The 17,787-nt window shown below is 40.3% G+C and overlaps 1 protein-coding gene across 3 annotated transcripts in view; it reads right to left on the reverse strand.

The window, feature by feature from the left end:
* Positions 1-17,787, reverse strand: part of slc16a2 (solute carrier family 16 member 2) — a 46,619-nt gene that overhangs the window by 16,186 nt on the left and 12,646 nt on the right. For all 3 annotated transcript variants that reach the window (XR_012389367.1, XM_073921128.1, NM_001258230.1), the window contains 2 exon segments: positions 13,146-13,290; positions 6,210-6,687 (listed from right to left, as the gene is read on the reverse strand). Coding sequence is in view for 2 of the 3 variants with exons in the window: in XM_073921128.1 (XP_073777229.1) it covers positions 6,210-6,687; positions 13,146-13,290 (623 nt within the window). In the remaining variant the exon portion in view is untranslated.

Below are 17,787 nucleotides of genomic sequence, written 5' to 3' on the forward strand. Positions count from 1 at the left end.
TTCTAAAGCTTTTACAAGATGTAAAATAAGTCTCTGATGTGCCTAGAGTGTGTGTGAGGGCTATTCATAAAATTTGTGGAAACTGATACACTGAACAGAAAGGTCTGACGTACATAATATATAATACAACTCTTTTTTTAATTATACGGCATGAAAAAATACTAAATAGTATAAAAAATACTATTGTGTTTTTACTCCAACTATAGTAACATACATGAATTGATCTGTTGTGGTGATTCTTCAGTTGCTATGGCAACACAACATCTATGTTAATTGATCTGTTGTGGTGATTCTACAGTTGCTATGGCAACACAACATCTATGTTAATTGACCTGTTGTGGTGATTCTACAGTTGCTATGGCAACACAACATCTATGTTAATTGACCTGTTGTGGTGATTCTACAGTTGCTATGGCAACACGACATCTATGTTAATTGATCTGTTGTGGTAATTCTACAGTTGCTATGGCAACACAACATCTATGTTAATTGATCTGTTGTGGTAATTCTACAGTTGCTATGGCAACACAACAACTATGGTAATCGATCTGTTGTGGTGATTCTACAGTTGATATGGCAACACAACAACTATGTTAATTGATCTGTTGTGGTGATTCTACAGTTGCTATGGCAACACAACATCTATGTTAATTGATCTGTTGTGGTGATTCTACAGTTGCTATGGCAACACAACATCTATGTTAATTGATCTGTTGTGGTGATTCTACAGTTGCTATGGCAACACAACATCTATGTTAATTGATCTGTTGTGGTGTTTCTACAGTTGCTATGGCAACACAACAACTATGTTAATTGATCTGTTGTGGTGATTCTACAGTTGCTATGGCAACACAACATCTATGTTAAATGATCTGTTGTGGTGATTCTACAGTTGCTATGGCAACACAACAACTATGTTAATTGATCTGTTGTGGTGATTCTACAGTTGCTATGGCAACACAACATCTATGTTAATTGATCTGTTGTGGTGATTCTACAGTTGCTATGGCAACACAACATCTATGTTAATTGATCTGTTGTGGTGATTCTACAGTTGCTATGGCAACACAACATCTATGTTAATTGATCTGTTGTGGTGATTCTACAGTTGCTATGGCAACACAACAACTATGTTAATTGATCTGTTGTGGTGATTCTACAGTTGCTATGGCAACACAACAACTATGTTAATTGATCTGTTGTGGTGATTCTACAGTTGCTATGGCAACACAACATCTATGTTAAATGATCTGTTGTGGTGATTCTACAGTTGCTATGGCAACACAACAACTATGTTAATTGATCTGTTGTGGTGATTCTACAGTTGCTATGGCAACACAACATCTATGTTAATTGATCTGTTGTGGTGATTCTACAGTTGCTATGGCAACACAACATCTATGTTAATTGATCTGTTGTGGTGATTCTACAGTTGCTATGGCAACACAACATCTATGTTAATTGATCTGTTGTGGTGATTCTACAGTTGCTATGGCAACACAACATCTATGTTAGTTGATCTGTTGTGGTGATTCCACAGTTGCTATGGCAACACAACAACTATGTTAATTGATCAGTTGTGGTGATTCTACAGTTGCTATGGCAACACAACATCTATGTTAATTGATCTGTTGTGGTGATTCTACAGTTGCTATGGCAACACAACAACTATGTTAATTGATCTGTTGTGGTGATTCTACAGTTGCTATGGCAACACAACATCTATGTTAGTTGATCTGTTGTGGTGATTCCACAGTTGCTATGGCAACACAACAACTATGTTAATTGATCTGTTGTGGTGATTCTACAGTTGCTATGGCAACACAACATCTATGTTAATTGATCTGTTGTGGTGATTCTACAGTTGCTATGGCAACACAACATCTAGAGTTAACACTGTAATTGGGTTCGAGTCCCGGCTGGGTCAGGTGGCGTTTCTGTGTGGAGTTTGCATGTTCTCCCCATGTTGGAGTGGGTTTCCTCCGGGTGCTCCGGTTTGCCCCACAGTCCAAACACATGCGCTATAGGGGAACTGATCAACTACATTGGCCGTAGTGTATGAGCGTATGTGTGTGTGTGTGTGTGTGTGAAAGAGAGTGTATGGGTGTTTCACAGTACTGGGTTGCAGCTGGAAGGGCATCCGCTGCAAAAAACAAATGCTGGAATAGTTAGCGGTTCGTTCCACTGTGGCAATATCTGCAATAAAGACTAAGCCGAAGGAAAGTTAATTATTATTATTAATATTATTATTATATAAATTATTCTAAAAAAAACCTAAATCACAAAATATGTAGCAGTTAATTCACTGATATTTTATAGTGATCTTTTAGGAAATATTTACAAAAAGAATACAAAAGTCACAGGAGGGTTAATAATGTCCTCTCCTGCAGAAGTGTGTTCATCTCTATGACAACGAGAGGTGAAACCAGGACACAATCCTAGAGTCTGACCTGAGGTGACACACACACACACACACACTTAATAATTGATCATCAACATGTGTGCGCTCGTCACATAGGCTTTCTGTCATGCAGAGAGCGGTAAATATTTCAGCCGGCTGAAGCCTCACACATGATTTATGCATGAATAGACGCCTCTTGCTCCTATAGCTGCTCTCATAGTGTTAAACGCACACACACACACACACACAGACACACAGACACACACACGCACACACGCACACACACACACACACAGTACCAAGACATAAATCACAGCTGTTTTCTTCATTATGTTTCATGAACATCCACCTCCAACATGACAAACTCTGTTCAACATTCAGGTTAAACATTAAAATGGACTTTTTTTAGCATTAACGGAACTGCATCAGCATAACAAACACACCACCTGAAAAAGTTTGTCGCTTTTTTAATTTATTGACTGAACTATCCGAGAATTGTATGCACTAACACACACACAGAGAGACAAGCGCATACACACACAAACACACATTTATCTTTATAAAGAAAACAAATTATTTCCAAATGTTTTGTAGTATTCACTCACTCATTTTCCTTCAGCTTAGCCTCTATTTCAGAGGTCACCACAACAGAATGAACCACCAACTATTCCAGCATGTGTTTTATGTATGCAGCTGCAACCCAGTACTGGGAAACACCCATACACACTCATTCACACTCATACACTACGGCCAATTTAGTTCATCAATTCCCCTATGACACATGTGTTAGGACTGTGGGGGAAACCAGAGCACCAGGAGGATACCCATGGCAACACGGGGAGAACATTCAAACTCCACACAGAAACGCCAACTGACCCAGCTGGGACTCGAACCAGCGACGTTCTTACTGTGAGGCAACAGTGCTAACCACTGAGCCTTATACTGTGTACACTGTACTGTAGATCAATTGCATTAGAATTTTGATAATATAGTTGTAGTGTTACCATAGCAACTTAAAAACTACCACAACAAGTCAATTACTATAGATGTTGTGTTGCCATAACAACTATAGAACTACCACAAAAGACCAAATACTATAGTTGTTCTGTTGTCATAGCAACTGTAGCATCATCGTAACAAATCGATTACTATAGTTGATGTTGTGTTACCATAGCAACTAAAGAACTACCACAACAGACCAATTACTATAATTGTTCTGTTACCATAGCAACTGTGAAATCACCACAAAAAACCAACTACTATAGTTGTTGTGTTACCATAGCAACTAAAGAACTACCACAACAGATCATATACTACACTAGTTTTGTTACCATAGCAACTGTAGAATCAACACACCAGATCAATTAATTTAGTTGTTTTGTCACCATAGCAACTGTAGAATCACCACAACAAATCGATTACTATAGTTGCTGTTGTGTTTCCATAGCAACTGTAGAACCACCACAATAGATCAATTACTTTTGAATTTTAATACTATGGTTGTTGTGTTACCATAGCAACTATAAAACTAAAATAAAATTTTACTAAAATTGGAAAAATAAATATTTGTCCACAAAAAAAAAAAAAAAGTCAGCATTATCAGATGAATAAACCATGATCTGTGCTATGTCAGTGCCCTTAATCTCCTACTGATGATCTTCTGACATCCTCCATCAGGTTATTCTTAATGACCCTGCAGTTGGTGAGGTTGAGTGTGTCGAGTGTACCGGCCTCGTTAGCATACTAATATACTCATTGAGATTTACTGCCGGAGCTCAGGCTTCATCAGGGCTTCCAGCCAAATATGCGCAAGGCGAGATATTAATTATGCTTTAAATCTGGCTGAAACTGTGAAATCCCTGCGGAGAGCGAGAAACGCTGGGCCGCCAATCTGACTCGAAACAATCATCACTCTTTACTGGTGAATCACAAGTCATTTGATTTCAGTCTGCTGCACAGTGAATTTAGAGAGGGTCAGTTTTAATTCCGTTCAACCTGAGTAACATGCAGATCATTCCAGTTAGCGTTCTGAAATAATCATCACCATTTATATTTATACACAGCATATGAATTACTAATCTGAAATAAATGCTGTAGTATACTTTAGATTTTACTACTGGTGTATTGTGGTATAATATACCCTATATATATATGTGTGTGTGTGTGTGTGTGTGTGTGTGTGTGTGTGTGTGTGTGTGTGTGTGTGTGTATACAGTATATATATATATATATATATGTATATATATATATATATATATATATATATATATATATATATATATATATATACATATATACACACACACACACACACACACACATAAATACATACATACATATACATATATACATATATATATATATATATATATATATATATATATATATATATATATATATATATATATATATAAGTACAGTAATGTTTTACATAGTGGATGCCCTTCCAGCCGCAACCCAGTACTGGGAAACACCCATACACACACACACACACACACACACACACACACTTAAACACTACAGCCAGTTTAGTTGATCAATTCCCCTATAGCGCATGTGTTTGGACTGTTGGGGAAACCGGAGCACCCGGAGGAAACTCATGCCAACACGGGGAGAACATGCAAACTCCACACAGAAACGCCAACTGACCCAGCCGGGACTCGAACCAGCGACTTTCCTGCTGTGAGGCCACAGTGCTACAAGTCTAAAACAAGTTCAGGTTGAACTGAAAAATGTAAAAGAAAAAAATCATCAAAACTAATGCAGAAATAAATGAAAGCCATATATAACCTTTTGTACTTCAGAATTTAAAAACATTCAAAAGCAAATTTAAAAAAAAGATTAGAAACACATAACTGCTAAAACCAAAATTAATATGAAGGAGTATTTATAACTTCATACATTAACTGTATGAAATTATTCTCATTAACTGTAAAATAATGATTATAATATACAGCATATTTATATGGTCATAAAGTAAATATTATTTAGATATTTAAAAAAAAAATGCATTTAACAATTACTGTGAAAATGACCACTGACTCTATAAAAATATTATTAAATATTATGCAATGGACGTAAAATAAAGATATTTATACTGAGGCTACAGGATTAATTAATATTCATATATTAATATATATTTTTTTCATTCATTTATTATTTTCCTTCGGCTTAGTCCCTTTATTAATCAGGGGTCGCCACAGCAGAATGAACCACCAACTATTCCAGCATATGTTTTACACAGCGGATGCCCTTCCAGTCGCAACCCAGTACTGGGAAACACCCATACACACTCATTCACACGCACACTCAAGCCCTATGGCCAATTTAGTTCATCAATTCCCCTATAGCGCATGTGTTTGGACTGTGGGGGAAACCAGAGCACCTGGTGGAAACCCATGCCAACATGGTGAGAACATGCAAACTCCACACAGAAACGCTAACTTACCCAGCCTGAACTCGAACCAGCGACCTTCTTACTTTGAGTTGATTGTGCTACCCACTGCGCCACCGGGACGCCCATATATATATATATATATATATATATATATATATATATATATATATATATATATATATATATATATATATATATATATATATATATATATATACTTAGAAATTTATATTTCTTATTCATTTATTAATTTTCCTTCGGCTTACACAGCAGAATGAACCGCCAACTACTCTGGCATTTGTTTTATGCAGCGGATGCCCTTCTAGAAACAACCCAAGTTGAAACAAGTTGAAACGTCTTTTTTAGTGTATAAAATAAAGTTTATTATTATGATGTGAATGCAGGACTCACCAGGTGAACGTAGGGCACGAAGTATCCGAGCACAGCAGTGGCGACGCCAAAGGCCCAGATGCGGTACGTCAGAATGCTGAACACCCGCACGTTGAAGTACCTCCTTACTTTGGCCAGTCCCTTCTGCCACCTGCTGGCCGACTCTGGAGTCGAGGGCCCTCCGTCCAGCGCCATGCCAGGCATCGGGCACATGCCGCTGGGCAGGAGCGGTTTGAAGGCCAGGGCCAGCAGCGCCTGCACCAGCATGAAGATACTGAGGATCTGAAAGGTTCTGGGCAAACCCAGCGGCTCCACCACTTTCTTCAACAGCACCGGCAGCCCCATGGAGAACAGACTGCTGCCCGCCGTCACCACACCATTCGCCAAACCCAGACGCTGGCGGAAATAATGACCCAGGATCACCAGAGATGGCTGGAATGCAAACGAGGAGCCGCAGCCGAAGAGAATCCCATACGTGAAGTACCAGAGACCCAGAGTCCTGGAGAAACAAGGAGGAACTGATGATGAGGATTCAACTAGCAACTTTTTAAAGGGTCAAGAAACACCAGAACACATGTGTTTGAGCTGTTGACAGTGGTATATGTGTCCCACACTGCTAAAAACACTATCAGGACACCTATATTTCACTAAAAAGTGTAAATTGGTTGTTTTTGCGTTATTTCAAGTAAATTCGTACTTCCGGTTTGAAACGAATTTTTGAAGCTGCGTCACGGTCATGAGATAATAGCGTGTATTCCAGCGTGCAGACTGGACGTCTGAGCCAGAGTGTGTCTTATTACGTCTTACAGTGTGATGCATTAATGCATGAGTAAAGCTTGGTTCAAACCAATCAGCGCGCTCTATTGTGCAACTTCATTAATATTCATTAGTCACAGTGTTTAGACGACAGAGACGCCACGTTGTGTTGGCAAAACAAGCGTGAAGTGTTGCTTTTATAGTTTGCTGCAGTGAAGTTTTGTTTTCATTTTCTCTCTGTGAGAGCTCAGCTGGAGTCACGTGTGGATTAACAGTGTACGCGACACGCGACAACAATAACTTGCGTGTCTAAGGAGGATTATTGTTTACCTGAGAGCTGTTCTCATCTGTCATTTGTTTATTCAGTTCGTATTTTATTCGTATCAAACAAACTATTGCACCGAGTGTAAACAAGTTAGCACTAACAGTTACAACCAAACTATAACCTCGTGTTGGATTTTGTGACCGGAATAACACACGCGGCTTTCTGACACTACTTGCCGTGTGCATCTAAGTTTAGGGGAAATGCTGAGTTTTTTTTCTCTCATTCGCCGTGCGGTATCAAACATTGCATGAAAATACACGCTTAGAGCAGTTCCTCGAATCAAATATCTCGTTTGTCGCGAGGGACATGAATGAATTCCCTGAATGAAAGAGCCAAACTGCAGTTAAAGTCCACCATTTAATCATTTGGCAAATAATTCGACTACAGATGTCCATGTAAACACCGTCACTTTGTCCACTGTGGGTGTGTTTTGACTGAAATTCAGCACGCCCAAATAGACCCTCCCACACCAAGCCTCTTTTCTTCCACCTACACTCCCCCCTAAACAGAGCTGGACACGCCCACTTTTCTGACTTTCTCTAAAGTAGAGATGTGAAAACACCCTGCTGAAACAAGGGGGTTTCATTGCCCTTTAAGTTAAAGTGGATCTGTTATGCTTCTTTCTACAAGATGTTTTCTAACTCTCTGAAACTGACCCTTTTAGACTTTAATCCTAATTGTGGCATTTTGGTGACTGTCGCTTTAAATTTAAAGGATTTCAGAAGAGAACATGCTCTGTTTTGAGGAGTTTTTTTGGTGTTTTCTGGACTTTAAATGTCTTGGGGGCCCTTACTGTCTTCTGTCTATGACCTTCAACAAGATTGAAGGTCTCGGGAGATTGAAACAACATGAGGGTAATTAATTAAGAATAGTATTTCAGTTTTTAACCTGTTATGAATGTGCTCACCAGGACTCAAATGCAGTAAACGTAAAGTAACTAATTACAAATACTCAAACGACTGTAAATAATTGAGTAGTTTTTCTCAGGAATTGTAATGTACTAAGTTTATTCATGTATGCAACCCAAGCTCATTCTGGAAATGTAGCACCGCGGACGTTTCTGGAGACCGGGATTTACGTGGTCGGAGGTACGTATGGCCACATTAAATTTTTTCAAGCGAATGCTACGGGGCGGTGTGACGCCGCTCCTCTCGTCGGCTGGACTGATGGCTTGCCTCCGTGTGGAGGGCTGTCCGGTCGCAACCAATTTGTCCGGTTAGCTCTTCGTGTTACGTCGGCGGAGCAGAGGTCCGGAAGAGGAGGAGCCAGCCGCGGCGTATGACCGGGTTTGAGTCCGGGGAAGAGCGGTTCCAGAAATCAGGTAAGACAAAAAACAGAATTCAAAAAATAAAGCGAACGAGTTCATAACGTGGCGAGAACGTGACGAAATCTGGAAACTCGACAGCAGCCTCTGGCGGCATTTCACATGAGAACGGCATGCGTATTTATTTCTTGTCTATGGGGATTAGAATAATCCTGTGATTTCCGTCCAATCAGATCACACATAGAAGGTAAATCGCCTCATAATGAATGAATCTACCTCAAGACATGTGCACTTTTTAATTGCAGCAAACTGTTTGGAAGCATTAAAAGTGTCCAAGAAGATGTCCAAAATCTTTACACGCGTTGACCCAGAGACTGTTTAGATGCAGGTCACTGATAAGAAGATGATGGATGTTTACAACCCAGGCTCCTTCTGAAAACGTAGTCCTGTAGACAATTCCGGAGACCGCGAAATACGTCCTGGGAGGTACATATTTTTGCAGTTTTTGTTTTCTGCTTATCCGCGAGAGGCCACTGTTTGCGCTTTTTCGCATCTCAAATGCCTCTCGCGAGTGCCGTTCGCGACAGTGCTGTTCTCGCGTGAACCCACCGGAGGCCGCTGTCGACTGACTGAATGACTGACTGGTCAATTGACTGACCCACCATCCTCCTCCACCAAACCCAACTAATTTTCCTGATTGACCCGCCCGGCCGCAGATGGTTTACAAAAGCCCCCCAGAAAAAGAAAACCTTTTTTACCTTATTTTACTACATTCTCACCCTGTTGTTCACTCGTTCGTTTTATTTTTTGGCTTCTGTTTTTGTACCTGATTTCTGGAAAAGCTCTTTCCCGGACTCGGTCGTCATGGTCAACTCCTCTCTGCGTCTCAAGTCTGCCAACATACACGACGAGCTAACTGGACAAACTGGTTGCAGCAGGAAAGCCCTCCACATGGAGGTAAGCGGTCAGCCGGTAAGCGCCAAAAGGAACGGCGTCATACCACCCTGTAGCGTTCGCTAAAAAAAAAATTAAATGCAGCCATACGTACCTCCGGCTACGTAATTTGCGGTCTCCAAAAACGTCTGCGGGACTACGTTTTTTTTAGAATGAGCCTGTGTTTGATGTTTACTGTATGATGACTGAAATGGCCTTAAACACCCAGCAGACACAGAACGTCAACATGACGTCAGATTAATGTTGTACCCCAACATTGGGGGGATGCTGCATTTTGCTAGGAAATGAAAATCATGTTGACATCAAAACTCACCGTCAGGCCGACGTCAATGTCCAACGTCCAACCTAAAACTAATCAAATATCAACGTCTAATAATGTTACAGCTTGACGTTGTGTGGACGTTACCACTATGACGTCTATCAGACGTTGGATTTTGGTGGTCATACATGCTGAATAATTGTCAGTATTTGATGTCAATATGACGCTGGTTTAAGATGTTGGCTTGATGTTGTATTTCGGTTACTTTCTAGCTACCTAAAATCGACATAATATCAACGTCATTTGACGTCATTATTGAACATCAGAATAATGTTCTACTTAGACGCTGGCTAAACATTGAATTTTGACATCACAACCTAAATCCAACCTAATGTTAACGTCTTATGATGTTGTGTGTCTGCTGGGCAGTGATGCACTACCGAATGATACGTTTACACACACACATGCACAAATTACATGTAAACATCTCAAGTTTTTACTACATATGACTCACTACTCTTGAGTAGTACTTTTAAAGAGTCTACTTTTTACTCACACTAGGAGTAATATTTAAAACAGCTACATTTACTCTACTTGCACTACATTTTAGGTAAGTAATGGTACTTTTACTTAAGTATGATTTTTCAGTACTCTGTCCACCACTGCTCAAATGTTAGGATTATCATGAACATTTTCAAAAATCCCCTTTCTTAAAACCATAACATTAGCAAAAGAGCACAAAGTGATGCACACACTGTACAATATAGTAGATATGCTGTTCATTACACACATACTGTATATCTATGCTGAGCGGATGTTTACATGTCTGACATGACTACATGAACACCAGCAGAGAATAAAGAGAGGCGGAAACATTCTATAAACACACATCCACACACATATACACACACACACACACACACACACAAAGACTGAACTGAACTCAATACAGCTTTAATTCAATAACGAAACATCTGCATCATTGAGAAACTCTCAGACAGAGGCTGTGGAGAATATACCGTATGAATGAACCACTGACGTCTGAACAGAAACACATGCACTATAAAGCTGAAAGGATTACAGTTTTTCTTGTTTGCTTTGACCTGGTTAAAGAAACTAAGTTCCACTTCATTTTTATTTTCACTATCCCAGCAGAGCAGAAGACCGGTATTGCAAATGTGTAAACCCTTTCTCATTGGGTTGACACATTTTCCCCACCGTTTTTCAAAACAGTCAACACGGATGTCATTCAAGCAGTCCAAACTCCATTGTTTTAGTTATGGTAACCAAACTGAAACCATCCATTCCTAACCATTAGAAACCACCAAGATCAGTATGAATTCAATGAAGCACCGGTTTGACACTACTTCACACAAATCTTCACTCAGCAATCAGTCTGCAAACATTAAAATGGTAGAAGGTCTGTGTTGTTCTGTGCCAGCATGGATGGAGGAGGTCAATAGTGGCTATTTCCTATACTCCCAATATATTTGACTGTATATTGGTTTACATGTGTTTTCTCTAATATTTACAATATTTTATTAGTTTTTTTCCTTTTTCTGCTTCTTTCTGCTACTTTTTTCTTTTTTAAATTTTATTTTTATTTTTCAGTTTTTTTTACGGTATTTTAGTTTTCAGCCACAGTTTGAAAAATGTCATGAATTCAATATAAGTTTAATCAAAGCATTTCTTATTCTTGATCCAATTCTTTGCAAAAAGGCCAATTTGACAGCCCAAATAGAATTCACACTGAGATCTGTATTTTGTTTTTTGTTGTCCATTGTCTAATGAATAATTGAAAGAGCTCATATACTTGTTTGCAAGTTGTGTTGTTTGAAGGTAAAACTAGCTTTTGTTGCATATTTTTAATGTTTTGACACGGTATGTGCATTTTGCAAGCATAATGTTTCATTTTGACCATGAGTGCCGCTGTTTAGGCCTGTGTGTTAACTGTTTTGAAAATGTGGAGTTTCAGTTGACGGCTGCATCAAAGCAAACAAAGTCTTTGTTTGCACTCTATCATTCACCCGGCGCAATGTGGCGCAAGGGACAACGCAATTGTTGTTTGCTAGTTTCAGCTTGAGAGTCATTTTGATGTTTTGCAGCACGCTGTTTAAACAGCAAATGCATTTGCGCTTATATGTGCGCCCATAGGCGTTCTGGTCTGAAAAAGGAGGTGTGTTGAGGCGCATTGCTATTTTGAGAAACTATAATAGACTGTTCTATAGACCAGAACAAAGCTGGTCTAAAGTCCAGCGCAGAGCGCGTTAGTTGTGCGCCTCGCTTACACACTGCTCAATACAGACAGGATGTACAGCAATACATTTGCTTTTGCATAGTGGGATAATTATTAGCAGTAGTATTGATTATCAGCATATTTATATTTGTTTTATTAAAAACAAGCTTATAGTTGCCCACCTGTCAGGTTTGATCCCATATGGGGCACAGCATGTGTATTTGAATATAACACACCTCGTTATTATTGTTCATTTATTCATTTGCTGTAAATTAGAACTGAATTTGGAAATAGTTTTAAACAAATCTTTGCGCTTAAACGAAAATAATTATTTATAGGCTAATGGATGTCTGTGCGTACAAGATTGATTATAAAGCCAGTTTGGCATGCTGTCCCAGGAGAGAGCCCTAAGCTCATAAGATCCTCGAGCTCGGGGCTCCCTCTCATTTGCAAGGCGAAAGGGGAGTTTGAGCTAAGGTAGATTTGGAAAACTCCCCTGCTGTAGTAGCTAATGAACAGATAGTGATCGCTCTTAAGAGATAACTACTGACTAGGAGCATGTCTATGGTGCTGGATTAGTCAATTAACGTAAGCTGCATGTTTTTGGACGGTGGGAGGAAACCAGGGAACCCAGGGGAAACACTCGTGAGCACGGGGAGAACGTGTAAAGTCCGCACAGAAACGTTTGCTGGCTTGCTAAGGACTAGAACCAGAGATGTTCTTGCTGTGAGGCAACAGTGCTAACCACTGGGCCGCCGTGCCGCCCATCTAGGAAAGCAGGAGGAGTAGGGAAGGGGGGATTCTTCAAAATGAAGCTGCGATATGGAACTGACGTGTTTATAGTGGCTTAGGAATCGTCTGATTGGTGAATCATGAATATTCAGTAATTAAATAATGCGGGACCAGCTGTGATCAATCATAAGCATGTGATCCTCTCCACATTAGTTTAGAAACGAACCTCACTAAGAAATAAACCTTCTTTGCGTTAATCAGAAATTTGGGAAATAATATACAGAAGAGCAAATAATTCTGACTTCAACTGTCTATAGAACAAATTATGTTAACTCATATTGTAAATAAAAGATGAAAAGGTCAAAATAATTGACACAAAACAACGTGCAAAAGAGGCAGAAAGAGAAGAAGGAATAAAATCATGTATTTACGTGGCGAAGGAGCTGGTGAGGAGACCGATGAAGGCCACAAACGCTCCACACACAGCCGTTTTCCGACATCCGAAGTGATCGGTGAACATACTGACCACAGGAGAACAGAAGAAGATCATGCCCATCGCCAGCGCACCGACCCAGGCTGAGGAAACACGCACACACACAAACACAACAGACCCCAGATCAGTCACATCGTACTGTCAGACTGCAGCATTCACAGTACATAAGAGCATTGCTCAGATCTTATTATACATAAGTGCACAGAAAAACAACAACACACTGCGTTTCATCTTTACACAAACTCTCCATATCCCCAACACCAACACACCTACAGGCGCACACACAAACACACACAAACACACATACACAAACACAGACATATGCACACACACATACACTAAAATATGCATAAACACGCACATACATACACAGACACACACTCTCAGACAATCACAGAGACACAAACACACCTATGGACACACACACACACACATATACATACAAAGACACAGAAACACAGACAAAAGCACACACACATACACAGACACACACTCTCAGACACATACAGAGACACAAACGCACCTACATCGACACACACACACACATACACACACACACACACACACACACACACACACACACACACACACACTTAAACACAGAAACACTCTTAAACACACACAATCACACACACACACACACACACATTCATACATGTGCGCACACAATCATATCTACTCACACACTCTCACACACACACACACATGCATGCACACACTCTTACACACAAACACACATGCAGTACATAAACAGACACACGCTCTTTCACACACAGACATTCAGACATGCACGCAGGCGCACACACACACATACTCACACACGACCACTAAAACACACACTCACATGCTCTCTTCGTCTCACACACACATGCACGCACACACATATGCACTCTCACACACACAAACTCACAAAAACAAGTGCACTCTCTCTCACACACGCACACACACACACTTAAACACACATACACACACAAACACACACAATTATAGAGACACAGAGATTTACATGCACACAACCATACACACACACACACACACAATCATACATATGCACACAATCAATCATACACACACACACACACACACACACAAAATCATACACATGCAAACAATCAATCATACACACACATTCATACACACACACACATGCATACACACATACATAGACACACTCTCTCAAACACTACCTCTCACATTCAGACACACACTTTCTCACACACAGTCACTCAGACACGCACACACACATACATACATGACCACTAAAACACACACTCACATGCTCTCTTTGTCTCACACAAACATGCACGCACACACATATGCACTCTCACACACACAAAGAAGTATGCTCTCTCTCTCACACACACACACACACACACAAACACACACACACACACACACACACACACACACACACTCAAACACACACAATTATACAGACACAGAGATATACATGCACACACAACAATATACACACACACACACACACTTACATATTCATACATGTGCACACACACACATACACACACACACAAACTCTCTCTCCCACACACATGAATACACACATACATAGACACACTCTCTCACACACTACCTCTCACAGTCAGACACACACTTTCTCACACACAGTCACTCAGACATGTACACACACACACGCACACACACATACATACATGACCACTAAAACACACACTCACATGCTCTCTTTGTCTCACATACACATGCACGCACACACATATGCACTCTCACACACACAAACTCACACAAAGAAGTATGCTCTCTCTCTCTCTCTCTCACACACACATACACACACACACACACATTCATCCGCCTCATGTTTTTTTGCATGATCTTGTATTCGGGCTGTAGGAATCCGTCAGAACATTCTCTTCCAGATCAGAGTGTGTGTGTGAGTGTGTGTGTGTATGTGTGTGTGTGTGTCTGCATTGTTCTGCAGTTCCGAGCTGGTGTTTCCAGCGGAGCCTGACAGAAGGACCACTGGTCTGCAGAGCTCACAGAACAACAAACAAAGAACCTGTGGAAAACACACGTCTGTCTGGAGCCCACCCGCCCGCCCGCCCGCAGGGCCCCAGAGTACACCACAGCCTGTGTTCTCCTGCAGGGTCCGGGAAACACTCGCGCGCTCGCTCTGTTAACGTACCGCTTCCTCTCGGGCATCATGGGGACACCGCTCCACTCAAGCTCAGCCAACAATCACTCTACACACACACACACACACACAAACACAAACGCACACACACACTCTCCCTCCCTCTGTCACCACACAGAAAAACACACTCATGCACAGAAACACACACACACACTCTCTCTCATTCTCACAGGCACACTCTCTCTCACACATACACACACACACACACATACACGCTCTCAGATCAGTGTCAAATATTGACCGGTGCTGTCAGACTCCAGACACTCTGCAGACATCAGTCTACCTTTGACCCTTCAGAACACGCCGTGTGTTTGTTTGTCTGACCGCAGATGATGGACTTTCACCAAAGAGTGTGTGTTTGGGTGGAAGTGTCTGTTCAATACACTGTTTTTGTGCAGCCGATCTGTGTGTGTGTGTGTTCATATTTGTTACATGAGTGAATTTCATCAAAACAAACAGAGCTGATTATGTGCCCGGTGGATAAATGTATGTGTGTGTGTGTGTGTCCATAGGTGTGTTCGTTTCTCTGTGTGTGTCTGAGAGTGTGTGTCTGTGTATGTATGTGTGTGTTTATGCATATTTTAGTTTATGTGTGTGTGCTTTTGTCTGTGTTTGTGTGTCTTTGTATATATACTGTATGTGTGTGTGAGTGTGTGTGTCCATGTAAGTGTGTTTGTGTCTCTGTGTGTGTCTGAGAGTGTGTCTGTGTATGTATGTGTGTTTACGCATATTTTAGTTTATGTGTGTGTGCTTTTGTCTGTGTTTGTGTCAATGTATCAATTTATGTATTTGTGTGTGTGTGTGTGTGTGTGTGTGTATGATTGTGTGTTTAAGTGTATGTGTTTAAGAGTGTGTATGTGTGTAAGTGTCTGTATGTGTGTGTTTAAGAGTGTGAATACGTGTGTGTGTGTGTGTGTGTGTGTTTGTGTGTGTGTGTGTGTGTGTGTGTGTGTGTGTGTGTGTGTGTGTGTGTGTGTGTGTATGATTGTGTGTTTAAGTGTGTGTGTTTAAGAGTGTGTATGTGTGTAAGTGTCTGTATGTGTGTGTGTGTTTGTGTGTTTAAGAGTGTGTATACGTGTGTGTGTGTGTGTGTGTGTGTGTGTGTGTGTGTGTGTGTGTGTGTGTGTGTGTGTGTGTGTGCGTGCGTGCGTGCGTGTGTGTGTGTGTGTGGTCATAGTTGAAGGATTAAACATTCCACTGACTATTAGCAGTGGATTATCTTCCTCCAGCATGAAAACACACACACACACACACACACACACACACACACACACAGAATTGGAGGTCTTCGGTTTAAAGGCATCATCAATAATGCACAGCCAGCAACAAAACAATCTGAGGAGATGTCAGGAGGACAAACTCTGAATACAAATAACTTCTGCTGATGCAAATGTTGTCCCTTTAAAAAAGTGACTGAATACCTGTAACCATTGACTTCCATAGTAGGAAAAACAAATATGAAAGTCAATGGTTACAGGTGTCTTCAAAACATCTTTTGTGTTGAACAGAAGAAATAAACTCTGAATAAATGATCACAGTATTTTTGGTTTTGGGTGAACTGTCCCTTTAAAAAAAATCACTGAAAACCTGTAACCATTGACTTCCATAGTAGGAAAAACACATGAAAGTCAATGGTTACAGGTTACTTCAATACATATTTGGTATTGAACAAAAGAAAGAAACTTTAAATAAACAATCAAAGCATTTTTAGTTTTAGGTGAACTATCCCTTTAAAAAAGTTACTGAAAACCTGTAACCATTGACTTCCATAGTAGGAAAAAACAGATATGAAAGTCAATGGTTACAGGTGTCTTCAAAACATCTTTTGGGTTGAACAGAAGAAATAAACTCTGAATAAATGATCACAGTATTTTTGGTTTTGGGTGAACTGTCCCCTTTAAAAAAAGTCACTGAAAACCTGTAACCATTGACTTCTATAGTAGAAAAAACTAATATAAAAGTCAATAGTTACAGGTTTCTTCAAAACATCTTCTTTTGTGTTGAACAAAAGAAAGAAGCTCTAGAAGATGACTAAATGATGACAGATGTTTCAGTTTAGGGTGAACCGTCTCTTTAAGACAGAAGTTGAAGGATCGTCCTTTTTATTTATATGATCATGAAAATGAGGCTGACGTTGAGGAAACGCTCTATTGTCTCTGTGTAGAGGAAATGAATAGGATTTAACTTCAGAAAGCATTCCCACTCGAGCGTCTCCATTGTTCTCTTTGTTTGGTGGCCGTTCGCTCTGTTTTTCATTATATCACTCCCTCGCTTGCTCCAGATCCTGATTGTCTGTAATGAGTCTGCTCCACATGTTTCATTATTGCCTCATTTGTTCAGGAGAGCCCGGAGAGAAGGAGCCAGAAACTCTTTCCCTCACTCAGTCTTTGGGTCGGGACTCACGATACGATAT

Source organism: Danio rerio, chromosome 14, assembly GCF_049306965.1.
Source record: "Danio rerio strain Tuebingen ecotype United States chromosome 14, GRCz12tu, whole genome shotgun sequence".
NCBI lineage: Eukaryota > Metazoa > Chordata > Actinopteri > Cypriniformes > Danionidae > Danio > Danio rerio.